The sequence below is a fragment of the Melanerpes formicivorus genome, unplaced genomic scaffold, assembly GCF_026170545.1.
Source record: "Melanerpes formicivorus ecotype bairdi unplaced genomic scaffold, bMelFor1.0.p_v2 SCAF_58, whole genome shotgun sequence".
Classification (NCBI taxonomy): domain Eukaryota; kingdom Metazoa; phylum Chordata; class Aves; order Piciformes; family Picidae; genus Melanerpes; species Melanerpes formicivorus.
In genome coordinates, this window is record NW_027142410.1 from 592,554 (window position 1) to 619,878 (window position 27,325).

At 45.3% G+C, this 27,325-nt stretch overlaps 1 protein-coding gene across 2 annotated transcripts in view; it reads right to left on the bottom strand.

Moving 5' to 3' along the window:
• Window positions 1–635: 635 nt before the first annotated feature.
• The window catches only part of PLA2G4B (phospholipase A2 group IVB), a 42,321-nt gene continuing 15,631 nt past the window's right edge, over window positions 636–27,325 (bottom strand). For both annotated transcript variants that reach the window (XM_068161402.1, XM_068161401.1), the window contains 14 exons: window positions 26,648–26,711; window positions 26,097–26,224; window positions 25,865–25,975; window positions 24,166–24,203; window positions 22,605–22,740; window positions 20,821–20,957; window positions 19,729–19,951; window positions 18,555–18,672; window positions 17,457–17,594; window positions 15,805–15,909; window positions 12,975–13,160; window positions 9,421–9,587; window positions 8,712–8,898; window positions 636–5,175 (listed from right to left, as the gene is read on the bottom strand). In XM_068161402.1, the coding sequence (XP_068017503.1) occupies window positions 4,931–5,175; window positions 8,712–8,898; window positions 9,421–9,587; window positions 12,975–13,160; window positions 15,805–15,909; window positions 17,457–17,594; window positions 18,555–18,672; window positions 19,729–19,951; window positions 20,821–20,957; window positions 22,605–22,740; window positions 24,166–24,203; window positions 25,865–25,975; window positions 26,097–26,224; window positions 26,648–26,711 (1,983 nt within the window). In that variant the 3' untranslated portion in view covers window positions 636–4,930. The remainder of the gene's footprint in view (window positions 5,176–8,711; window positions 8,899–9,420; window positions 9,588–12,974; window positions 13,161–15,804; window positions 15,910–17,456; window positions 17,595–18,554; window positions 18,673–19,728; window positions 19,952–20,820; window positions 20,958–22,604; window positions 22,741–24,165; window positions 24,204–25,864; window positions 25,976–26,096; window positions 26,225–26,647; window positions 26,712–27,325) is intronic.

Here is a 27,325-nt window from a genome sequence, read left to right on the forward strand (position 1 = left end):
AGGCTGAGGGAGCTGGGATTGTTTGGCCTGGAGAAGAGGAGGCTCTAGAGATACCTTATTGCTCTCTACAGCTTCCTGAAAGGAGGTTATAGGCAGGTTGGGGTTGGTCTCTTCTCCCAGGCAATGAGTGGCAGAACAAGAGGACACAGTCTCAAGATGAACTAGAGGATGTTTAGGCTCAAGGTGAGGAGAAAGTTCTTCCCAGAGAGAGTTGTTAGCTATTGGAATGTGCTACCCAGGGAGGTGGTGGAGTCACTGTCCCTGGAGGTGTTCAAAAAAGGATTGGATATGGCACTTGGAGCCATGGTTTAATTGTCATGAGGTGTTAGGTATTAGGTAATAGGTTGGACTTGATGATCTCTGAGGTCTTTTCCAACCTGGTTGATTCTGTGCTTCTGTGGCAGCGAAGGAGAGTGCCTAGCACCAAGTTTATGTAAATACTTTATGGGAAAACACAACACCTAGAGTTTAAATTTGTGTTCAGACTGATCCAGATCAGCCACTCGCATCCAACAAGGTGATCTAATCGTTATGTTTTTTTGTCTAGTCTAGCTCTCTCATCTGCTGTACCTCTGCCAGAACTGCTGCCTGTCACAAAACAATACAGAAAATTAAAGTAATGGGAAACTGATGCATTTTCCTTTATTGATAGTCATTTTCAACTGCTTTTACAAAAGTAAACTTTGGTGTTTTAAACTCCCCATTTAACCAGTAACAGTGAAGTTCAATGAGAGGCAGGCTTTTGTACACATTTAAATCAAATCACCAAGAGGCAAAATCCAGCCTCTGGCTATGGCTCAGTGCAGCTACCCTGCCTCGTGCCATTCCACTAAAGAGGACTTTAACATAGGAGGTAGATTTTGTTCCACTTTTTTCCAGGCTCTCAATGCCTTTGTAAACCAGAACATATTTTTGTGATTCTTTTTTTGCCTTTTTCCACCCAGTAAATATCCTACAGAGTGCTCAGCAGGCATCTAGCTAATACCATGGGGAGAAACACAGCCTTGTGTTGAAGTGCATAAAGACTGTCATGGGCCTGGTGCTCCTTTGCAATCTTTAATTTTTAATAAATATATTATTAAATGGCTAAAAGGCACAAGCAAGCAGTTTCTAGGAAGAGAGTTAACAGTTAAAGGAACAAACTTGATGCTTTCCTCGTGTTTGGCAGCAGATAGCAAGCTCTGTCCTTGCAGGGGGGTTCCAGCAAAATGTTCGTCTGAGAGCAGTGATCTGGGGCGCGTTGCGGATGAGGTTCCTGCAGGCATGCATCCATCTTCGGTGCTTAAGCAGACATCAGGCCAGACCAGCAAGGCCCTGAGCCTTATCACACACACACCTTTTGATGGCAAGCTGCAGAGAGACAGTGTTCTCCTTGCAGTGCCTGTTTTGCATTTGATGCACGCTGCTCAAACAGCCATTTGGCAGCGTGTGGCAAGACTGGGGACAAGAAACAAACACACGGCCTTTGGGCAACAAGCACACAACATTTCGATGGTCCATTCCATTGGACTTGGTCTACACACTAAAGGAAACAAAGTCCAAGGAGCAGCCCCAAGCACAGATCAGCCATACATCATTGCAGCTCAGCTCTACAGCGTTGGGGGGGCTCAGGCTGTGCAAGTTTGCATGCTCTGAACCAGAGCCCAGGAGTGCCTTGGGAGACAGCATGTACCAGCCACCACGTCCCAATGAGCTGCATGGACAAGACCCCGTGTCAGGTGTGGGTCCCTCCACCCTGCAGAGTCCACCAGCAGCCTTTACCCTCACAAACGTCCTGCAGGTCCTTGTGCCCCACCATCAGGCCAGCAGCACACTCCCTCAATATTATGCCACAAAAACAAACAAACAAAACCAAACCCCAAAATAAACCCAAACAGCCTGAGAGGCAATGATCCAGCCCTCGTGTAACTTCAAGCTCTGAAATGCAAAAATACATTAAAAACCCAGCTATTACCATTTAAAGCTACAGGGGCACCCAAGGAGATCAAGGGGCACGTGCTTATATGTGCCTCTGGGCAGTCCCCAGCCATGCTTTAAGTGTCTGCACAACCCTGGGTGATGGCTCTCCCAGAAAAGGGAGAGTCTTGCCACCTTCTTCCCTACCCACAGCTACCTCTCTCCCTCTGTAACAGGGTTTAATGGCCCCTCAGAAAAGTTAGTCTCTGTGGGTTATCTGAAAGCACTGTGAGGAGATTTTTGGCTCATTTCCATTTTAGAGGGCATCTCTGTTGCATTAGCAGCACTCTGAATGCACTAAACACACCTCAACCATCTCTCTCTGGAGCATTTAAAAACACATGGCTTTTCTCATCCTGGCTGAAATGCTTCTCTGCTGGGCATGTACTGCCAAGGCTCAGGAGGGTTACAGATGACTCACAGCAGCCCATGGACAAGACAAGGATAGCTTTTTGCAGCAGCATAGCATAGCATAGCAATCAGGCAGAGGAGGTAAAACCTCAGTATGGATGATACAGAACAACAAAAGGCAATGGCACAACAGCACTGCTGGGCTTGTTCCTGACAAATCTCCTCAGCAGGGGCTGCCCTGAATCTCTGCTCCTGACAACCAAGTCCTCCAGCTCAGTTAGATGGTATTGGTTTAGTGTCAAGAGAAATCCCAGTCTGTTGTGGAGAACATCAGAGTCCTTGACTGAACAGCACCCTTTAACTACTGCAGCAGGAAAGCCACCATTGGCTGCTACTGTTCAGCCCCCCTCAGACCTCTCCTCCAGCTCAGCCCTTTGCTGCACCTCCTGTATAATGGTGTAATGCTGGAAGACACGAGCAAAATTTTGATGCCCCACGCACATCAACACGGTGAGGGCACGGAAACAGGCAGGATGATGACACCACTCCTTGTCAACCCTTTCTGTTCCCACCGGCTAGCCGAGGTGAGCAGGGGTTCAAACACTGACTGGAGCCCAGGTGAATCAGGGTGCACCAGGCCACAGAACACAGGTGTCACAGACCCTGGGACACGACAGCACATACACCCTCTTCACAGTCATACTGGAATCAGTTTTTGTTCCATGCAAGCAAGTTTAGGAAGAGGTTTCTCTACAGGGCCAGCCAGAGGAGCACAGAGAGAGTGCACACCCAGCCATGTGTACATGTACATACCTGCACCATGGCAACACTCTGCCAGGACGTGCTGCTGCTCTCCTACACAAAGGGAACAAATACTGCTGGTGGGACTCTCTCTTCTGAGCTAGCCCTCTGCTGTCATCTCACCTTTCAACTCGAAATGGCTCTTTCTCTTGCAGCCAGTATCTCATGACTAGTTCTTATCTTCCCATGTTCTGAACTCGGTCATACAGTTGCATTCGAGCTGTTCAGACTCCCAAGGTTCCACATGGTATTCCTTAGCTCATCAAATAAGGATTGGACAAGGAATATTGCTGAGGCTTGTTCATTGCCTTTGCTTGCAACATAACAGCATTTAGTAAGATGCAGGGTTCAGGCAGTGAAGCCTTTTGTAAATCCTCTCCCCCTGAGCTTGAATACTGTCTGCATAGCCTGAAAAGGCAGACCTCTCTTCTTCTTCCTCTGTCTAGTTTTGGACTTCAAGTGAAAATAATTCTAAATGTCAAGTAAATTTCCAACACAGGAGAAATGTATAAGATTTTCCTTGGAGGTCACGATGAATATGCTGTGCTTGGATTAAATAAGGCAGAAGCAGGTCCAAATCCTGGTGCCTGGAAGTCAGGAAACTTGGACTTCTGTGGAGCTCTGTTTTGTATTGCTCAGCATCCTTCCCTACCATTTTTAATATAGTGGAGGGCTGCAAAGATATTCCAAGCTCCTAGTCCAAGGCAAAGTCTCCTCCAAATGAAAGCCAAATATTTTCCTCCAGCAGGGAAATGTAATAGAAGAATTTCCTTTTCCTTTTTCTTTTTTTTGTTTTAATTTTATTTGTGCTCTGGTTTAGTGTAGCACCTGTCAAAAATACCTCGCCTGTGATGTTAAGGAGAGAAGGCTGCAAAGGGAAAAACTCATCATTGAAGATGCAACGGCTGTGCACTCTGTCAGCGAGATGGGTTAGCCTACATTCAGTCTACATCTGTAAGGAGCACCAGCTTATGTCTTGGTCAAGACTATTGAATTAAATGTACTTGAGTCTATGGCAATCATTCCTCTCTAGTCTCTGGTATCAAAAGCTTGCTGTATAAATCACTATCATCACTCATGCCTTATGCACAATTTTTCCACCAGCCGAGGCTCAAAGGAACCATACTTGCTCACTGCAGCTAACATCCTCTCTCCTTGAAATGTAACTGCCCCCCTCATGGCAGTCTGGAGCAGCATTTCTGTGCCAAACTCTTGCAGGGAAGTGGGGGAAAAAAAGGAATGATTTCTAAATCAGCTAGAGGACAATGCAATTGCCCCTGTTGCAGTTTGGCCATTGTTCACAGATATATATATGACTCTCTGGCCTGACTTCAAAGCTGAGCCCACCAATTCAGTGCAAGTTCTACTAGCTCAGCCTGTCTGAAAATCTGGACATTACTGAATGCAAATGGCCAGGACTGGGTTTGCAACAAAGCATTGAAAAGACACTGACAGTGGGCTCAGGATTGAGGGGACAGGCACATACAAAGAACTATAGCTATCACCACCACCATATTCTATAGGATATCTACCAGGGAGGTCCTGGATGGCCTCTGCTAACCAGGACCCTAATTTCTTAACAAGTAAGACAACCATGTGAGGCTCTCATGGTCTGATAACTTAAAGGAAGAAGATTAAATAAACCCTTTTGAAAGTTAGACACTTGGAACATGGCAAGATGAGAAATGTAGAGGTTTCCTGCAAATAATCAACACTGTGATGTGTAGTAGTGTGACTGTGATGTAATGCGACTGTGATGTAATGCGACTGTAATGTGCTGCAGCCTCCAGTGGGAAACAGAGCCAGAGGCACTGTTCCCAGCCTAGAGGTATCCAGCTCCAGCGTAGCCAGGGAAATTCCCAGTCCTGCTGCTTCTCTTCCGTTCTACGGCACTCCGGATTGCCTGGAGGAGCAGCTCTCTGTTATTGAGGATGTTGTATTTGCTCAGATTCACAAGTTTGTCAAAGTTTTCAGAGGAGTAGATTAGTCTGATGAGGTAGTAGGGTGAGCAGTTGTTCTCCAGATTTACTTGGCCTTCTTCCATCTCTGAGTGAGAGCGCCTTACCCCTGCAGAGAAACACAAAAGCCATCAATCACAGGGAGCTGAACCTGGGGCACAAAACACAGGCTGCTGGAGGAGACTGGACTACACAGCAGAAAGTGCTGCTAAAAACAGCCTCCAGGAAAGACTGCACCCACCCACAGCTTGAAAGAGCCATTCCTGGTCCACCTCCCCAGCCAATCCTCCTTTCCCCTCCTCATCATATCTGGAAAACTCTAAGCAGGACTAGCAGGAATTGTTACCTTCCCCCTCATCCTATGCAAACAATCATTCCATGGCAGAGTAGCCCTGCATCCACATCCTTTCCCAAACCCTAGAAATCTGATTCTCAGGCAAGCCAGACACCTGAAACACCTTTCAAAATTCATGATCAGGCCTTGATTAGCAGTGACAAGAGCACATCTGCCAACTAGAGCAAGTGGACAATTGAGTACATAGATAGAGGTCTTGTGACACCACAGAGGAGTGTGTGTTAGAGAGTGCTGAGGGGCAGAGGGAACAGAGCACTTCACATCACTCTCTGATTTTTCCAATCCTTCAACTTAGCCTCAAGTTAACCCAATCTCTTGGAGATGCCAGCATCCATCCTCCCTGTTAGATCAATCCTTTTGCTTTAAAAGGCCACCAGAGACCCTCTGCCAGGGATTTCAGCAGCCTTCTGCGTATGATTCTACAAAGTGTTTAGAGTTAAGTTTACCATCTGGGTTTTTTCGCTTAGCTCCTTGCAGTCTGAGGCAAACATGCCCAAACCACAAGTGTGTTGTGAGATGACTACAAACAGACTGCTGATATATTCCTTATCTACCAGAACCTCATGAAAATAACATGTGAACTTGGTTTGAGACATGGCAGGTTTGATTCTATCCTAGGAGTTTCTTGGCTTGATGATCTTGGACTAGATGATCTTCAGAGGTCTCTTCCAGTCCTTTCCATTCTGTGATCTCAGAGTGCTGTGCACTAGAAGTGTCTGTACTAAAAATGTCCAAGTTTTCCTCTATTGAGTCTCTCAATATTCAGAGAGATGAATAGTCTGTGCTATCCAGGTAGAGCTGCATCTGCTTCAAGCACACAAAAGCACAGTCTGTAGTTGCATTCTAAACAGGCACGAGATGATTATCTTTTCTAGAATTTAAACAGTTAAAAGCAATAAAAATAAGTACCCACATTCCACAAGGTGTCTCTCAGACATCTAGAAATGAAAAGCCTCACTGTTAAACTTGAAATCTGTGCAAGCAGGTTGCCAAGGTCCCTCCTCCCCCAACCACCCACTTCAGTTGCTGGCTGTCAGTTTGATTGATGAATCACTGGCCACTCAGAGACAGGCAGGTGAGCATCACAGCCCACAGATTTGAGCCTGGAACACTGAGAAGCTGCAGCAGCTGCTTTGCTCTGTGTAATCTCATCCAGCTTTTATTTGGAGAGGCTCACCTTGCTAGCCACAGCTCAATGACTACATCTCACCATGCATTGCCATTTGAACCACCTTCAGCCACTATCTAACAAGCCCAGTACTTTCCACTGGGCATCTCCTCTCTTCCTCCCTAGAGTTTCTAGAGGTGATTTTATTGGTGTGCCTCTTATTGCACAAATATTCTGAGCATTGTTGAACATCATAGCAGAAAAAGAGCTTTACTTAACCTGTTTTACTTCTGTTCATAACTTTCCCCACATGTTCCCTCAGAGGCATCCATTTTGCTGTGGTCCCAGTACCACAATACCACATTGGGTAAAGCTGGAAGGAGAGTGAATGCTGTGTCTGCTGTGTTAAGCAGTAGCAAGGGAGACTAGAAGTTCCCCCTAGCCTGATAACTCAAAGGGTGCTGCATGAGGCACTTCAGAATGTCTTGTTACCAGAGCTCCAGCTCAGAGGAAGGTCTCAGATTAAGAAAGTCAGACAGCAGAGGCATCAAAATGATCCTGCCTGTCTGTTTTTTCATGGAGTATCCCACATGCTGTTGGAAAAACCTAGTCTGTACTGAGGCTCTCTTGTTCTTCCATGGCTTTTGCTGCTGCATTCAAAGACAACACCTGAGAGCAGACCCCACTGCTCCAGGCCTCCATGCAGAACCAACCCAGCTGCATATGTCCCTATAGCAAAGTTATGTCTGTTGCTGAATTCCCTGGAGAAAGGGAGGAAGGATGTGAGCTGTGTCACCTGGAAAACTCCAGGTCTTGCAGTCTGTTAATTACATGCACAGGGCTGCCAAACCCATGTGCAAAGCTCTTTAGCAAGCACGGGACATGGCCCTGCTCTTTGAGCTAAGGCTTTCCTTTGTGTACACCACAGAGTAAGAGAGCTCTTCTGGAAGCTTTTTCTGCTCACTGTCACTTACTAAAGGAAGCAAACTGCTTCTCCCACAATGCTTGTACCAGCACCATGTAATAGCAAGGCCAAGGTAGGACAGCCAGTATCTTTTATGCTTCTTACCCTTAGGCCAACCAACCACTGCATCTCCACCTCCTGCTATCTATTTTTCTGAATATATTCACAACAGAATTGTTTGACTCAGCTGTTAGCAGCCACATGCCTGTTCCTTGTGCTTTGACTCTTGGGCCACAAATATCCTTCTTATTATTGCTGGAGAGAATTCCTAATTCTCTCCCTCAAGATAGTGGATGGCACAAAGGCATGAGAGTATGGGAGAACCAACCAATTCTTGGTCTTTCCCAAACTGAGGAGGAATTCTGCCTCTGTCTTTTCCCCAACATCTTACCACTACAAATGCTGCCTTCTCCAGTGTGCCCTGCACAGCCTTTTCCTCTCCTGTGTCTCAATCAACATCAGTGAGGCTGCTGTGGCTTGCCAGCCTACCCTGTGAACCACACATGGAGGCTACTGGTTAGGCCACACCTTGAGTACTGTGTCCAGTTCTGGACCCCTCAGTTTAAGATGGATATTGAGACATTTGAACATACTCAGAGAAGAGCAACGGGGCTGGGGAGAGGTCTTGAGCACAGCCCTATGAGGAGAGGCTGAGGGAGCTGGGGTTGCTTAGCCTGGAGAAGAGAAGGCTCAGGGGAGACCTTGTTGATGTCTACAACTACCTGAAGGGAGGTTGTAGCTAGGTGGGGGTTGGTCTCTTCTCCCAGGCACCCAGCACCAGAACAAGAGGACACAGTCTCAAACTGCACTAGGGGAAGTTTAGGTTGGATGTTAGGAAGAAATTCTTCACAGAAAGAGTGATTGGCCATTGGAATGTGCTGCCCAGGGAGGTGGTGGAGTCACCATCACGGGAGGTGTTTAGGAAGAGACTGGATGGGTTGCTTGGTGCCAAGGTTTAGTTGATTAGGTGTTGGGTGATAGGTTGGACTTGATCTCAAAGGTCTTTTCCAACCTGGTTAATTCTATTCTATTCTATTCTATTCTATTCTATTCTATTCTATTCTATTCTATTCTATTCTATTCTATTCACATAAAGGCTGTGTCCTCACTCTAAATTATTGCTACAAAGGACAAATAGGAGCCATGCTGTGCCCCACCCACCCACCCCCCCCACCCCCAAAAAAAAAAAAGGCTTGAACTCAACTAGAAAGCTCTTACCAGGCTCCTTGTATTTCTTAAAGCTGTCATTCACCAGAGGGAAATGGATGACTATGGGTGCTCTGGGGTCCTCTGCATCCGAAAACACGTAACATTCCTTTGGGTTCTTCTCATCTTCTTCACTTAGCTCCACTTTGGGGAATGGGATTTTCTGTATCTTGCAATACTTGTATGTCATCTCTAATTGCTGTGGACAGGGAATGCCATTGCCTTAAACCAGCACTAGGACAAGAATCAGGTTTACTGAGGTATAATAGAAAAACTACAGCATTTTAACCTGGTCCCTAGAACTGCCCAGCAATGAATGTGTAATCCAAAATAGCTACAGCTCCTTTTTGCCACCACTCATCACAAATCAGAAGAGGCTTCTTACCTGCCTACAATGTTGGTATTTTTTTTACAGCCAGAGGGAAAAACAACACTTAGAATTTGTCATGAGGACAGACCAGGAGAAACCAAGGTCATGTGCCCAGCAGCTGCAATTCCCTGAGGCTTCTAAGTGTATATTGCAATCCACTCCAGAGAAAAAAGCCTAACAGTTCCTATGGTCTTGATCTTGAAGGAAGTTTCTTTCCTCTTCCAAGATATTGTGACTGGTTTGCTCTTGAGCATATGATCAAAATTCAGAGAGACACTTACTTGGAAGTTTTAATAACACAATGAGAGTTTTACCAGGACTGAAGGGAGCAGAGCATGTTAATCTTCTCACCTTGAACACGTTCCCCAAACCATAATCAAGTGAGATGATGACATCCACGTTCCTCTCTGGTTTGAAAAGTGCTGCACCACTGGTGTTGATGAAATAGCCAACATCTATCAGGCAAAGGTATTTCTGCAGCGGTGTCAGATTGTTAGGGAAAGCATCCAGCACAGTGTCTGAAAAACATTTTAACACAGTTAGTGGTGCATTGGTAGGAAAGGAGTGAGTAATTCTCTCTGCGTTACACGTTAAGGGCAGCCCCTTCACCTCCCTCTGTATTGTGAGTCCACAAACAGGGCCTCAGGAGCATGCCCTCCAAACTACACATCTGTGCACACATCTGGCCTGTTCCCATACTCTCCCAGACACACTCACATGGCAGGCCATGAGGCAGCCAGGCAGAGAAAAGTGAAGCACAGACTCCACTGCTCTCACAGCTGCTCCGGGGAGTGTTTTTTCACAGAACATAAATTTTGCCTTGTGTTTTTTTCCCCTAAGAAAAGGGGAAAACGTGAACAGAACCAATTTCACAGTGTAGCAACGGAGCTAACAAATGCAGTACATCACTGCACATTTGCATTGGGTTATTTTTGCTTTTCCATTCTTAGCACTAAAGTCCTTACAAAAGGTGGAAAATCACCTTCAGTGATCTCTCATAGAAATTATCATAGCCATGCTGCAAAACAAAATAATCCCACACATCATGCACACAGCATCCCCTACCAACAGCTTAATATATTGCTTGAATTGATTAAACCTCATATTAACACCAAAAGGAGCCAAAAGGGGATTATAACAACAAGCAAGTTGAGTTCTAAAGCCAGTTTCTAACACCTAGACCCTTGTTTCTCTGCTAGCAACCTCTCCACCCTGACCCATAGCCAGCAAGTCCACTGTTTTTCCTCTGGTACCATTTCTAGTCCCATGAAGTAAGAAGCATTTTGCCATGGTTTTAAATATCAAAAGAGTGTTAAGAATGTTCCTTGAGCTCACAAAAGGAGGTAGCAAAGCCCAGAGCAGACCCCTTGAGCCCTACATCATTTGTGCTTAGGCACTGTAAGAAACTGAGGATCACATGCACACTGCAGGTAAATTCCAGCTTTTCCCTTCTTTCCGTCTCTGCCTCCTCGGCCTCATTCTGTAGAGTTGATTTAAACCATGCAGAGTAACTCTAGCTTGTTCCATAGCCTGGAATGTTTGACAGCAGCTTGAAGTAATAACTCATTTATTCTTCCATTCTCTCACTGTCAGGTCTTTATAAAAATGATTTCTTTCAGCATTCATGGCTGCTTGGAATTCACAGATTCTGCTGCAATGGCAGACATTTGCTTGCAGCCCCTCACAGAAGAAACAGAGCACACAGTTTAGTTTTCTATGGCCTAGTGAATATGTTTTTGTTGTTAAAATTCTCTTACTCGTTTTTTAACACAGAGATGGAGCAATGCAGCTTTTCTCCATGGCTGGATATGTGAGCTAGAAGTGGGCATTTCCTTAGGGAAGTCTCTTCTGCCATCCCACACTCAAAAGAGGACTCTGCCCAAGGAATTCCCCTGAAAGCATGAACCCTGCTGAAAATGCTTTACACTCACTCCAGGCTATGGTTCTCAAATTTCTTACCATGAAAATCAGGCTTTTCACATGGCATTTAAAGTCTTGTTTGAATGTGTCAGGTTACTTGAGCTGCAGGGAAGCTGTTAAAACCCAGCTATATTCTGGGGACTGCACCTCCCACAAGGCTATCAGGCTATCATTTCTGCTCCTAGAGATGGACCCAAACCTAGTTTCAGATTGGTCTCATGCAGGCAGTCAGAAGAGGATGCAAAAATCTTAGAATAGCATAGCATAGCATAGCATAGCATAGCCTAGCCTAGACTAGACTAGACTAGACCAGACCAGGTTGGAAGAGACCTTTGAGATCATTGAGTCCAACCTATCATCCAACATTATCTAATCAACTAAACCATGGCACCAAACACCCCATCCAGTCTCTTCCTAAATACTTCCAGTGATAGTGACTCCACCATCTCCCTAGGTAGCACACTCCAATGGCCAATCTCTCTTTCTGTGTAAAACTTCTTCCTAACATACAGCCAAAACCTCCCCTGGCACAGCTTGAGACTGTGTCCTCTTGTTCTGGTGCTGCTTGACTGGGAGAACAGACCAACCCCCACCTGGCTACAACCTCCCTTCAGGTAGTTGTAGACAGCAATAAGGTCTCCCCTCAGCCTTCTCTTCTCCAGGCTAAACAACCCCAGCTCCCTCAGCCTTTCCGCATAGGACTTGTGCTCCAAACCCCTCCCCAGCTTTGTTGCCCTTCTCTGGACATGTTCCAGTAAGTCAACATCTTTCCTAAACTGTGGGGCCCAGAACTGGACACAGTACTCAAGGTGTGGCCTACCCAGTGCTGAGTACAGGGGCACAATGACTTCCCTGCTCCTACTGGCCACACTATTCCTGATATAGGCCAGGATGCCATTGGCCCTTCTTGGGCACCTGGGCACACTCCTGGCTCATGTTCAGCCTACTATCGACCAGTACCCCCAGGTCTCTTTCTGCCTGGCTGCTCTCCAGCCACTCTGACCCCAGGTCTCAGCGCACTGTAGGCTCTGCCTTAATCCACAAAAAAGCTCCACCATCTCTTGCCACTGTCATTCAACCATGTAGTAGTGGCAACCAGCAACAAAAGTTGCTGTAACTTTTGTGAAGCAGAGGAGAGAAAACACAAGCTGGCAAAGGGAAGGGCTCAGAGGAGGCAGAGAACACATGTTTTCTTGCTGAAGTCAGATTAATCTTAATAAAGTGGGGTCCTCCCACACAGCTCATGGAATAAATGAGGATGCTGGGATTACAGGAAGGCTTGTGATGCACAAAATGTCAGCTCCACCACCTTGCCATCATTTCATAGATCGTTTCACAGATTTTTGAAGTACAACTATCATGACTGTTGATTCAGCCTACATGCAGAGCACAGGCCATAGATAGCTGCTGTTCAATTTATACATCACGCCTACACACTCTCTTTGTTTAACATGTGGCTTTAAGTTGCTGTTGTTGGATCTTGGGATTTGTGTTTCTGAAGGGTTAAAGAGAGCTCTCTGGATAAGTAGAATCATCAAGCAGAAATACCATACATGGGCAACCACATGCTTGCAGCCAGGCCTTTTCCTCATCTGACCCACATAATAACCAGCTCTTTCATGTTTCCAGTGGCACCTTTGTTTCTTGACCTGAAAAGATTCTACCCTTTCTGAATATTTTGACTGTTGTACCTACAGGGAGTGACAAAATTCCTGTAGAAAAACACCACACTTTGACACGCACTACAGATATATTCAGGAGGTGAAAGGTTGGCACTACAGATATCTTCAGGAGGTGAAAGATTGACATGAACTACTTAATTTTAACCCATTACCCTAGAGAAGCAGACACCATAAACATAGTTCCACCTCAGCAGACATCCAAGCCCCGAGAAAATATCTCTAAAGGGGAGATTTCCAAAGTCTTAAACCAAAACAATCTGAGATGTTACCTGCACGCTGCAGCTAACTCTTTGTTGCAGTTACCTTTCCATTCAATAAATTTTTTCTGATGGATATAATCCTTGTGAAATTCTAAGCCTCTCAGGAAGTTGTGAGACTTTGCCAGCAGTGGACGCTTGGTCATAATGTCCTGAAACATTTCATACAACTTCCCTGACAAGCAAGACGGAGGCTCGATGACAGTGATGTCCTCCTCAGGGGAATGTTTTTCTGAAACAGAGAAGGAAATGTAAGGAAAACCATCAGCAATCTTTTCTGCTGGGCACCTTCTCTGCCCAGCTGCCCTCACACTCTTTCTGTGGGTTCCCCCCCTCTAAGTTTCTTGCAGTCTGTGTCCAGTTCTGGAGCCCCTATTACAAGAGGAATATGTGTGAGGTGCTGGAAGGTGTCCAGAGAAGGGCCACGAGGATGATCAGAGGGCTGGAGCACCTCTCCTGTGAGGACAGACTGAAGGAGTTGGGGCTGTTCAGTCTGAACAAAAGAAGGCTCTGAGGTGACCTTATTGTGACCTTCCAGTATCTGAAGGGGGCCTACAAGAAGGCTGGGGAGGGACTTCTCAGGATCTCAGGTAGTGATAGGACTAGGGGGAATGGAATGAAGCTGGAGGTGGGGAGATTCAGGTTGGACATGAAGAAGTTCTTCACCATGAGAGTGGTGAAACTCTAGAATGGGTTGTCCAGGGAGGTGGTTGAGGTGCTGTCCCTGGAGGTGTCTAAGAGCAGGCTGGATGAGGCTCTGGCCAGGCTGATCTAGTGTGGGATGTCCCTGCCCATGGCAGGGGGGTTGGAACTAGATGATCCTTGTGGTCCCTTCCATCCCTGACTGATTCTATGAGTCTATGAACCATATGCACATGATCAATCCCATTTCAACAAGGAGACAGCTGGTTTTCTTTAAAGCAAGCACAGCTTCTACCTTTTAATCTTTCAAGTTACACCGAGGCTTTGTACTTTAGCCTACGAGTAGTTTCATAGTTTCATAGTTTCATTCAGGGTTGGAAGGGACCACAAGGATCATCTAGTTCCAACCCCCCTGCCATGGGCAGGGACACCCCACACTAGATCAGGCTGGACAGAGCCTCATCCAGCCTGCTCTTAAACACCCCCAGGGACGGGGCCTCGACCACCTCCCTGGACAACCCATTCCAGGGCTTCACCACTCTCATGGTGAAGAACTTCCTCCTCACATCCAGCCTGAATCTCCCCACCTCCAGCTTCATTCCATTCCCCCTAGTCCTATCACTACCTGAGATCCTGAGAAGTCCCTCCCCAGCCTTCCTGTAGGCCCCCTTCAGATACTGGAAGGCCACAATGAGGTCACCTCGGAGCCTTCTCTTCTGCAGACTGAACAGCCCCAACTCCTTCAGTCTGTCCTCACAGGAGAGGTGCTCCAGCCCTCTGATCATCCTCGTGGCCCTTCTCTGGACACCTTCCAGCACCTCCATATCCCTCTTGTCATAGGGGTTCCAGAACTGGAGGCAGTACTCCAGGTGGGGTCTCACCAGGGCTGAGTAGAGGGGGAGGATCACCTCCCTCGACCTGCTAGCCACACTTCTCCTGATGCAGCCCAGGATCTGATTGGCTTTGAGGGCTGCAAGAGCACATTGAGAGCTCATGTTGAGCTTTTTGTCCACCAGCACCCCCAAGTCTCTCTCCTCAGGGCTACTCTCCAGCCAGTCACTGCCCAGCCTGGATTTGTGCCTGGGATTGCCTCGACCCAGATGCAGGACCCTGCACTTGCTCTTATTGAACTTCATGAGGTTGGCTTGTGCCCACCTCTCCAGCCTGTCCAGGTCCCTCTGGATGGCCTCCCTTCCCTCCAGCGTGTCTGCTGCACCACACAGCTTGGTGTCATCAGCAAACTTGCTGAGGGTGCACTCAATGCCACTGTCCATGTCACCCACAAAGATGTTGAACAAGACAGGTCCCAGGACTGATCCCTGAGGGACTCCGCTTGTCCCTGGCCTCCACTGGGACATGGAGCCATTGACAGCCACTCTTTGGGTGCGGCCATCAAGCCAGTTCCTTATCCATCTAGTGGTCACCCATCAAACCCATGTGTCACCAGTTTGGAGACCAGGATGTGGTGCGGGACAGTAAAAGCTGCCTTTCCCATTTGCTGCCGTGGGAGGCGCTACTGAGCAGACCATGGGCGAATTTTAAACTGAGAACATTTGTAACATTTAAAGCATGCCTCAGGGTTTAAAATAAAATTATTTTAAAAATAAAATAGAATAGAATAAAATAAAATAGAATAGGATAAAATAAAACAGAATAGAATAGAATAGAATAGAATAGAATAGAATAGAATAGAATAGAATAGAATAGAATAGAATAGAATAGAATAGAGTAAAATAAAATAGAATAAAATAGGATTAAATTAAATTAAATTAAATTAAAAAGTATAAAATAGAATATAAAATAGAATTAAATTAAATTAAAAAGAATGAAATAGAATGAAGTAAAATAAATAAAAATAATAAAATAAAATAAAACAAAATAGAATAAAATAAAATAAATACAATAAAATTAATTAAATTTAATTTAAAAAATAATGAAATGGAAATTAAATTAAATGAAATTAAATTAAATTAAATTAAACTAAATGAAACTAAATGAAATGAAATTAAATAAAGTAAAATTAAATTAAATTAAATTAAATTATTAAATTAAATTAAATTAAAACATCACATGGTACTCATTCTGACACAGGTGAACATCATGCTGGAAGATACACAGTGACACAACACGACACACAGCAGTTTAAGGAGAACATGTGAGAGGTTATTCACAAGCAGCAGCAATAGCACATCTGTCTTAATCCTCCCCTGAACTTTGGGGGTTAAAATGCTTACCTATATCTACCATATCTTTGGCCCATCGTTCCCAGAACTCATTTGAATTTGAGGACCAGTACAAGCCATCCAGCAAATTCCTCGTGAAGATGTTTGTCCAAAGACCTGCAAGTCAAACCACATGGGAAAAGTACTGCACCGCCATACGCTGACCACTGATATTAGAAGTACCCATGCTAGCTGTTACTGGCCCACATGAACTGACCCTGCTGTGACACAGCTAAAGCAATAGGTCTCACAGAGTTCAAACATAATGGTGTCAGTACTTCAGTGTCCTTTCTCACAAGATAACAACACACAGACCAGTCACTATATAGTACAGAGTAACAAGAGGTATCAGTCACTCAGACTCTGGGTTTTGAGTGTTTGCTGTGTCCTTAAGAAAGCAAGCAGGTTTTGAAAGCATGGTAAGGCCCACAAGCACAAAGCCCTTCTTTAAGCTGAATTATTCTTTGAAATAGAATAGAATAGAATAGAACAGAATAGAATAGAATAGAATAGAATAGAATAGAATAGACCAGACCAGACCAGGTTGGAAGATATCTTCAAGATCATTGGATCCAACCCATCATCTAACACTATCTAATCAACTAAACCATGGTACCAAGCGCCCCTCCAGGTCTCCTTCTAAACACCTCCAATGATGGCAACCCCACCACCACCCCAGGCAGCCCATTCCAGTGAGCAATCACTCTCTCTATGAAGAATTTCTTCCTAACATCCAGTCTAAACCTCCCCGGTGCAGCTTGAGACTGTGTCCTTTTGTTCTGGTGCTGGTTGCCTGGGAGAAGAGACCAGCCCCCCACCTGGCTACAACCTCCCTTCAGGTAGTTGTAGAGAGTAAGACACTTTCCCCTCCCCATCCTTTCAGACATGTCTTTCTCCTCTGGAGTTCAGCTGATCCAAGGTCAAAAGACAATTTTCTCTGTATGTGAGTCTGCCTTTGGAAAAGAGAGAACTATCCTTTGTCATTAAGCCCCATGCCAGGAACAAATTCAATCTCTAGCAGACTTCACAGTGAGAGAAACACAATTTCTGTCTCCACTGAACATCCTTGGTTTTGGTATCAAAAGCTAAAATTCTGACAAGGATTCAAAATCTGCAAGGGGCAGATAGATTTCTCTGACTTGCTGCTTTTCCCCTTCACCTTTAGAGGCCCAACAGTCAGTCAAGGCTGGAGTTTAAAAGGGCTTCCCTCATCTGTATGGGCAGGGAAGATTAGTACACTGTTATGAACCCATTAAGCTCAAACAGTTCTCACCTTGATGGGTTGACCTAAATAATTTATATTTTATTTGCAGCTCCTTCCAGTTCTGCCCCAGCAATGCACTGCCTAGAAATACAGTTAATGGTGTGGAAGAGGCAGGGAAGAAAGGCTTATTATTTCCCCAACTTGCTTTCTCCACCTTCTTGTTTGGTTCAGAAAATGGGAAGGAGAACCTACTGCAACTTCCCCAAATCCACCCAGGTTAAAAGTGAATGCAAGAGGAAAACAAGCTTTACAGAGAGCAGAAGTGTACAAAAAGATAAAAAATCCATTGTATCAAGACACAGAGCAGAGCTGCTGGAATGAGTGTTTACACAACACAGTGGTTAGCTAGTGCCATGCTTTCCACCATGTTGTGGTTAACTACATTGTGCTGATAGATCACCTTCCAGATAGCAGATCCGAGATTCTGGCAGCTTCTTCACTCTCCTTCCCATGAAGAACTCACTGTCAAAATATTCTGAAGGAATGGAGGTTCCATATTTTGGTATGGCCACCTCATAAGGAGAGAACTCTGCCCACTCTAGAAAAGAGTTGACACATGGCATGCTTACTGTACCAATAACAACTTCCCTGTGGATAAAGCTACCCACAAGCTCCACAAACCCTACTTGCCTCAGCAGCTCTGTACTATCAGTAGCTTTGCATTGCAAATTACTCTGTCTAGTCCCACAAAAACTGGGAGGTGATTTGCATACAAAAGGAACTCACTTTTGCTCCTTAGAAAGAGTCTGACGTTAGCTTCACAAGCTCAGATATATATATATATATATACTTCTGTATTAAGATTCTGGGATCCCACTTGCCTCTAAATCAAGAGCATCAAAGGTACAACAATGCAAGTGTGATCCAACCCACCAGGCATGACTGGCATGCAACCTCTACTAACCCAAACCTGTCAGTCTACATGATATAACAAAGCAGCCTGAAGACACACCAGCTCCTAACTAGAAAGTATCACAGTGTGGGCACGGCCACAGAGTTTCCCGACTCAAGCTGTCCTGGATGGGTATTGCAGTAGAACAGTAGCTATAAACCTAGCCAAATACAACTACTGTTGGGTTTTTTTGTCTTTCCAATACCTGCTTTTTTAAACACCTTTTGTTGAAAGTAGCCTGTGTCCACTTAAAGGGTGTCATATCATGCCCATTTAGCAGCCATACTCCACCCCATTTTTACACCCTCATCAGTGTAGTATTCAAGGAAGTGACAGAGCCACTTTTCACAGCAGCTCTGCAAAGCAATTTTACAGGTAGAGCTTCAGCCCAGATCTTCAGAAATGCCCTGAGCATGTTACCCAGCAGATCTGTTCTTTCCAATCAACACCCAGCAGTCTGCCAAACAGACATTTTGTTAAAAGATGAATACTGAGCCAGGGCCAGCAACAGGTGTGTGGCCCTGTTACTCTCCACACTCACACACTCTCCCTCCAAATTCTCTTTGCTCCTCGCTCAGAGCCAGGAGAGACTCTAGGAATGCTTACCTCTAAATTTGAAGGTACCAAACTTTTCACCTTTCACATTGAGGACTGCATAGAAAGGCAGTGGGTTTTGTCCATGCTCCAAAGCCTTGCGCTGGTCTGTGAGTTTGTACTTTCTTGGCTAATCAAAGAGATTGAAAAATAGCACAGTAAATCTCTGGAGAAGCAATAGGCAAAACATTGTGCCACAATCTACCTGAGTACAGAGGATAACAGGTGTTTTACAACTCAGAGGAATTAATGAGTCACATCTTTATGAGGTCTCTTCCTCCACGTTCCAGCTCTTCCTTCCGGGTTGCCTTTTTGATGCCTAGTAACCTCTTCATTAATGTCTAAGTGCCTTGATTGCCTGCACCCAACAGATCTTCACTAAGGCTGAGACTGATGTTCTTATGAGGACAAATAACTCTAGCTCTTAAGTGTCAGACTGAAGACCTGAATTTTGGGGGGCATTGCACAGTTCTCTCTGATAGTTTGCCTACTAGCTGTTGGGCACCCTAGTACAGAGGCACCTTCAAAACATTAGCCACACTGGTCCTGGCTACGTGATTTAGGAAAGATGTTGACTTGCTGGATTGTGTCCAGAGAAGGGCAACAATGTTGGTGAGGGGTTTGGAACACAAGGCCTATGAGGAGAGGCTGAGGGAGGCTGGGGTTGCTTAGCCTGGAGAGGAGGAGGTTCAGGGGAGACCTTATTGCTGTCTACGACTACCTGAAGGGAGGTTGTAGCCAGGTGGGGTTTGGTCTCTTCTCCCAGGCAACCAGCACCAGAACAAGAGGACACAGTCTCAAGCTGTGCCAGGGGAAGTTTAGACTGGAGGTTAGGAAGAAATTCTTCATAGAGAGAGTGATTGCCCATTGGAATGGGCTGCCCAGGGAGGTGGTGGAGTCACCGTTGTTGGAGGTGTTTAGGAGGGGACTGGATGGGGTGCTTGGTTGCATGGTTTAATTGATTAGATGGTGTTGGATGAAGGGTTGGAGTTTATGATCTTGAAGGTCTCTTCCAACCTGGTTTATTCTATTCCATATTCTATCCTCTGTCACTGTTTACTAATCACACTGGGATGCCTCTGTCACTTTGGATTGGTTCCACGCATTATGTCATGCTCTCAAAGAGTAAAGCTCTAATGAAAATGAGTGGATGCTTCTTGGATGTGTGGCAGGACCACAGACATACCTTTTCATGCAAGAACATTTCCTGAACAAGTGACCACAAAGTTGTAAAAGATGACACATGTCCTGCTTTTGCCCTCTCAGCAATCTCCTTGTGATAGTACTTCAGATGCTCTATAGACATAAGGTTGTATTTGCATTTTGTCACTTGTTCTTTTACTGCCTTAAGTGGCCCCTCCAGAGACCTCTGTGACCAGTCAGCATGCTCATATAGGTCTGCTAGGGTCCTGAAGAACAGAAACATGAGAAAATCATCAACTTATTCAGATAGGTTTGGAAATTTGCTGTATTTCCCCAACCACTTTCATCAAAGCAAGCCCAAACTGAAGTTCTGATTGAGAGCCAACAGTAATAGCTTTAGCAGGGTATTATGTTTACTTATGTGATGGTTTAGAGGCTAGGTGCCTTTAAGAACCACAAAGTTACAAACCTCCAGGAGGTCCAGAGAACCCAGGATATGGACAAGAATGTACTTCATTCCCATAAGTCCTGCATCCCTACAAAACTGGCTGCAGAGTCAGATTTGTGTCCCTTTCCATCCTCTCTCTCCTCCCCGGAGGACACACAGGCTGTTATCTCTTGCAGGGGAAGCCTGGTGTTGGCCTTGGCAATGCTACCCATTAGGTCTGGAGTGGCCTAATTGAGGTCTGGAGTGGCCTAATTGGGGCCTGAAGCTGCCAAGCTGAATTTAAGCTGCGTCACAATGGTGTGGTGTGAGGGGTAGAGAGGCATCTATGGGGGGGCAGGCATGAGGGCATGGGTTTGTTGGCCTCATTTAAAAGGAGGTTTGTGTGAAGCTTTAGCTTAATCAGCTTCTGTGTTAAACCCAGACTATGGATTCTGTGTATGTTACATGCCCTGTACTGTGCATGTAGCTATGGATAGCATTTCCATTTCAGCCTTCCAATTCTGCCCCATCCTTTGTGTGCGCGTTTTCCTTTCACCCCTTTTGGAAGAGGTAAAAGAGCATCTGCCTCACTCTGAACTAATCAAACTTATTAACAATGCAAGACTTTGAAAGAGGTGCATCTCTCTCACTTTGGGGAAATGTAATGTCACAGCCAGCCAAAACACAAATCTCATGCTCTGTACGCACCATGTGGAGCCAGACGCCCCAGTGACATAGGTGACACAGTCCAACAGATTGAGCTTCTGAAGAGCTAAGAGGTGGCCAAACATAGCTGACATTGCTCTGAGGCCGCCACCTGTTGCCATAACAGCTATGACTGGGACCTGTTCAAAACATAAGCATTATCTTCAAAAAGTTACTCACTTGGAAAAGCCTAATTACAGCTCTTAGAATTTCCCCAGCAGACTTTGGAGGACAATGCCATTAAATCAACATTCAGTCAGACTTTACCAGTACCTTCTTTAAATCAACCTCCAGATACTCAGTGGGTTTCCCCAAACCCCAATGCTTGGATGAGTTTGAATATGCAGTGATTTCCACTTTCCTTCATCTCCTTGTTCCTTATAGTTGGGATTGTACTTTTTGCTTGTAAATACAGCTTCATTTGCTTCTAACTGAGTTGGTCTGGCTTGAAAGTTAATGCTGGGGAGAAACTTCAACCCACCACAAATTCATAACAGTTAATGGTATGATTTGACTATAATTTTTTTAATGGTAATAAATGGAATTCAAAATGGCTTCAGTGATGTCCTGAGTAGAGTTCAGAGAAGAAAAAAATCTATTAAGCAAACAAACCAATTCTTTGGACAGCACCCATTCAGCCAATATAATTCCAGCAAGAAAATAAATGCTCACTTAAGAATTAAGGCTGGATCTTGGTAACCAAGCATCCTTCAGCTGGAGCTTGTTAAAAATATGGTCTTTCTCCACTCTAAAGAATTCTGAGTTTTTCTGAAAAGTGTTTTGAAAATGAAAAACCAACCCACAGGTAAGCCTAAAGAAGGGACATCACAGTGGTTTCATAAATATCCATGTGAGGTGAATTTCCAGTGCATCTGTTTTCCTACTTGTTTGGGGTTGTCTGGCTGGGCTGTGTTTAACACAATGCACCAACACCTCATATCTTCCTCACCCACTGCATCAGGGTGTTGAAAGCTCTGGTTGTGTATTATGTGCATAGCCAGCAGGTCAAGGGAGGTGATTCTTCCCCTCTACTCTGCTCTGGTGAGACCCAACATGGAGTACTACATCCAGTTCTGGAGCCCCTATTACAGGAAGGATCTGGACATGCTGGAGCGTGTCCAGAGAAGGGCCACAAGGATGATCAGAGGGCTGGAGCACCTCTCCTATGAGGACAGACTGAAGGAGTTGGGGCTGTTCAGTCTGGAGAAAAGAAGGCTCCCAGGAGACCTTATTGTGGCCTTCCAGTATCTGAAGGGGGCCTACAAGAAAGCTGGGGAGGAAATTTTTAGGGTGTCAGGACTCTGTGATAGGACAGTGATAGGACTAGGAGGGATGGAAAAAAAAACATAGAAATGGGTAGATTCAGATTGGATGCTAGGAAGAAGTTCTTCACCGTGAGGGTGGTGCGACACTGGAAGAGGTTGCCCAGGGAGGTGGTGGAAGCCTCATCCATCCCTGGAGGATTTTAAGGCCAGGATGGATGTGGCTCTGAGCAACTTGATCTAATGTGAGGTGTCCCTGCCCATGGCAGAAAGTTAGAACTAGATGATCCTTGAGGTCCCTTCCAACCCAGACCATTCTATGATTCTATGTCCTGACCCATTGAAAAGAATAGAGTCAGGAACAGATGAGGATGGGGTATGCCACACTGAGAGCTTCTGCTCTGCTGCTATTCAGATCAATGGGTTTGGCATCAACATGCAAAAATGACTAGAAATTTTGTGGGGAGTTGTGCCAGTTCTAATTCAATAGACCCACACCCCATGCTTGGAATCCAGCTCACAGACCTCATGTGCATGTAGATCTCTTCCCAGATGAAGAACCCTTTTCAAGGCATTGGCAACCACTCTCTTCCTTTTCATCAGGAATTCTTGCTCTTCTCGGCACAGGTCATACCCAAAGCGCACATCCAGCTTTTCTGTGCTGAAACATAAATCAGCCCAGAGGCACAGGTGTTTAAAATGTATATGAGGCTATTTACAGCAACTACACTCTACTAGACATCATTTAAAAAAATCATGATTCACTGTTCAGTTTTAGAGAGAGAATCACAGCTTCCAGTTTCAAAGACATCAACTGCTTTGCTTCTGTGTAGTTTATTTTCTGATGTTTCAATATGAGTTTTAATGACAGCTAAGGATAGCTAATATGGAGGGGGGAAAAAGCAGGCTTCTTTGTGTCTTTCAGTAGCTTTGTAAGCTGAATCTTTTCTGTTTCTGCTTCATATTGCTCAGTCAAGGGTGTCCTTTGTGGGGATTTGTACCACAGATTTGTACAGAAACAGTAAGATGAAAAAGATGTTCAGATAATTATTACAAGAGGGATATGGAGGTGCTGGAAGGTGTCCAGAGAAGGACCACGAGGATGATCAGAGGGCTGGAGCACCTCTCCTATGAGGACAGACTGAAAGAGTTGGGGCTGTTCAGTCTGAACAAAAGAAGGCTCCAAGGTGACCTTATTGTGGCCTTCCAGTATTTGAAGGGGGCCTACAAGAAGGCTGGGGAGGGACTTCTCAGGATATCAGGCAGTGATAGGACTAGGGGGAATGGAATGAAGCTGGAGGTGGGGAGATTCAGGCTGGAGGTGAGGAGGAAGTTCTTTACCATGAGAGTGGTGAAGCCCTGGAATGGGTTGTCCAGGGAGGTGGTTGGGGCCCCGTGCCTGGAGGTGTTTAAGAGCAGGCTGGACAAGGCTCTGGCCAGCCTGATCTAGTGTGGGGTGTCCCTGCCCATGGCAGGGGGTTGGAACTGGATGATCCTTGTAGTCCCTTCCAACCCTGACTGATAGTATGATAATCTTGGGTTATTTGTTCTCATTAGTTTAGTGTGTCACATTTTGTCTTCCCCGGCTTGTTCTTCTTTCCATTGATATCACCAGAGCCATAATCCATTTAGTTAAGAATATCTGAGTGCTTTGAGTAACACATGAATTCTGGATGTTTTGATTATTTCAAATTCCCTTTTGCCTCTGCCTTCTTCCTGCTTCCATGTCCCTTTTAAAGAAGCCTTCAATCTCAGTCCTTTGTTCTCTCACTCAGTGACTAAGTTCCTCACTGTTTGAAACTCTCATAATGTTTTTGGGGGTTTTTGTTGGTTTAGTTTAGGTTTTAGTTTTTTTTTTTTGTTTGTTTGTTTGTTTGATGTTACATCTTGGTGTGAGTCTTTTGCCCCAAGGACATTTAACTTTGATCTGTTGTGGTGACTCTTTAATAGCAGCTTAACTATTGTTATATTTTGCCCCTAGTCTTGTGCATTCCTCATACCTAACTAAAGGATTCTCTGTTCTAGAATCCACAGTTCAAAGAGTAATAAAACCTGTAGAGGGGAAAAAAGAAAAGAGTTCTCTTACCAATCATTTAACTGGAGGTACAACTGCAGTGGCACATTCTGTAAATGAAGAAATGACATCAGGAATGTGAATGACTGGAGAAGAGAGAAGTTTTGAGCTCCAGATTTTCAGTGCCTCCTGGAAAGGCACACCACTACCACCCTGTGTTTTGGAAAACTGTGCCAAGCAAGAGAAGGAAAGCAACTAAACACTGAAGATATTATAGAAGAAGGAAAAAAAAACCTCAAAACACAAAGGAGGCAGGTTGGGTGGAAGTGACTAGATGAGTGGGCTGTGAAAAATTACTTCTTCCTCACTGTGAATACGCCTCTTCCATAAACCATCCTAAACCAGCAGCAGTATCACATTGCCACTCTCCTGTTCTTGAGGATGAAGAACAGTAGCCACATAAAGACAGTGACAGAATGATAGGATGGTCTGGGTTGGAAGGGACCTCCAAAGGTCATCCAGCTCAACCCCTTCTGCAGTAAGCAGGGACACCCCCAACCAGATCAGGTTGCACACAGCCCTGTCAAGCCTCACCTTGCATATCTCCAAGGATCCCCAACCACCTCCCTGGACAACCTATTCCAGTGTTCCACCACCCTCATAGTAAAGAACCTGTTCCTAACATCCATTCTAAATCTGCTCCTCTCCAGTTTGAAGCCATTGCCGCTTGTCCTATCAAGGGGATAGTCAAGTCACCACATCTTTTCAGAACATTACTGAACAGAAAAGAGAGTCCAAACAGAGGGGTGGGGAATCACTAGTGGTGAAACAGACATTCTCCCTGCTCTTCATGGAATAGGCTGCTGAGAAATTCTTCTCCTATTTTTGCCTCTCATTTGCTGCAAGGTCTGGGAAAGGACATCTGGCCCCAAGGCAGCATCACTGCTACCTTATTGCTCTCTAGAACTAGCTAAAGGGAGGTTGTAGACAGGCGGATGTTGGTCTCTTCTCCCAGGCAGCCAGTACCAGAACAAGAGGACACAGTCTCAGGCTGTGCCAGGGGAAGTTTAGGTTGGATGTTAGGAAGAAGTTCTATACAGAGAGAGTGATTGCCCATTAGAATGGGCTGCCAGTGGAGGTGGTGGAGTCACCATCGTTGGAGGTGTTCAGGAGGAGACTTGACAGGGTGCTTGGTGCCATGGTTTAGTTGTTTAGGGGGGCTGGATTGGCTGATGGGTTGGACGCGATGATCTTGAAGGTCTCTTCCAACCTGGTCTATTCTATTCTATTCTATTCTATTCTATTGCTTTTAAAGCATCTTAGAGTTCTGTCTCTCCACCAGTTACCATCATGACTACACACATAGAAGAATGCAACAGAATTTTTCTCTGAGGGCAACATTCAACGCATCTAAGTTTAGCATCCTAAATTTGCACGTTATAGAGTGAGCTAGCCCCTGAGCTTGATAAAGAGCAATGTGGCATCCCAAAGCCTTGTTGGGGGTATTGACTGTTCAACTGTGTAAAGCACAGCAGAAGTTGGCCTGAAACGCATCTAAAACTGGCCAGGCTGAGTTCCCAAGTATTGATTTTCTTGACAGAAAATGTCTGTTTCTCAAGAAAAACCTAACCTTTCTCACAGACAACTTGTATTTGCACAAACCTCTCACTCAGATTTATTAACCTATTTATTTATTTAAAGTGATGGTGTTAAATACTGAGGTTTTTCTACTCTTCTCTCCAAAAAATGATACAAGTGGTGAAGCACTTACATGTCTTACAGGGAGGGTTACTTTCACTGTATGTCCGACAGGGAGAAATTTCAGAGGTACTGTTAAGGTGTCACTCAAATTGCTGTTGTCGTCTTCCTGATCAGAAACTTTCTACAGAGAGCAAAATAAAAGGGGTTTACTCACAGAATAGAAACAATCCAGTTCTTTACAGTGTTGGTGACACTGTGAATAAGGAAGCAGTAGAAGAGTGGTACTGTATAGTGCCCATTACCTGCAGCCTGACTCTCAGGATTGGCTCCCAAGCCTTCACGCAATGGAAGTAGAAAGTATCTGTGTCTTCTGTAGTCCTCTGTGTTCCCTCATGAGATGCAGGCACAGAAAGCACGAGGTTTTTACCCTCTAGTGAAAACAGATTTGTTTAGAGAATAGTACTGCTGTTCAGGCAAAACAGCTAACAGAGCTGGCAAACTTTCTGCTGGAGTCATTGCCTCTAGTAACTCCTCTGTAAGCTGCCACACTGGCAACGTTCCCGACAGCACAGGGACTCATACCCCTGCCTTCAACCCAGAGCTTGGAGTGCTCCTCAAGTCAACACCCTCTCATACTTCCACCAGCAAAGTTTACTGTGTCCAGACTTGGTAGCTTCAAGGAAAATATGCAGAGATTGACGTTACCGCTCGAGGCAGTTCAGGGACTTTGACTGCATTACATTTTATTGTCTTTGTAGTATTCTTAGATGTCCTAAGTGCCTCCATCTGGGTCTGCATGATAACGATAGGATTGATTTGGTCATGGCCTCACCTCACAAAGAAATCAGCATACCTTTCAAATATTTCTTGCTTTCATTAACGTCCACTTGCACTGCCAAGCAGCAAACCTCGCGGGACTGTAAGAGACAGTAGTGGAAAAGTGTGAAGATCATAGAATCAATAAGATTGGAAAGGACCTCAGAGATCATCAAGTCCAACCTATCACTCAACACTTCATGACTAACTAAACCATGGCTTCAAGTGCCACATCCAATCCCTTTTTTAACACCTCCAGGGACAGTGACTCCACCACCTCCCTAGGCAGCACATTCCAATGGCCAATCACACTTTCTGGGAAGAACTTCTTCCTAACATCCAGCCTAAACCTTCCCTGGCACAGCTTGAGACTGTGTCCTCTTGTTCTGGTGCTGGTTGCCTGGAAGAAGAGACTAAGCCCCACCTGGCTACAACCTCAGGTAGCTGTAGAGAGCAATAAGGTCTTCCCTGAGCCTCCCCTTCTCCAGGCTAAACAACCCCAGCTCCCTCAGCCTCTCCTCATAGGGCTTGTGCTTGAGGCCTCTCCCCAGCTTTGTTGCCCTTCTCTGGACACATTCAAGAGTCTCAATGTTCTTCTTAAATTGAGAGGCCAGAACTGACACAGTACTCAAGGTGTGGCCTAACCAGTGCTGAGTACAATGGCAGAATGACTTCCCTGCTCCTGCTGGCCACACTACTTCTGAGGCAGGCCAGG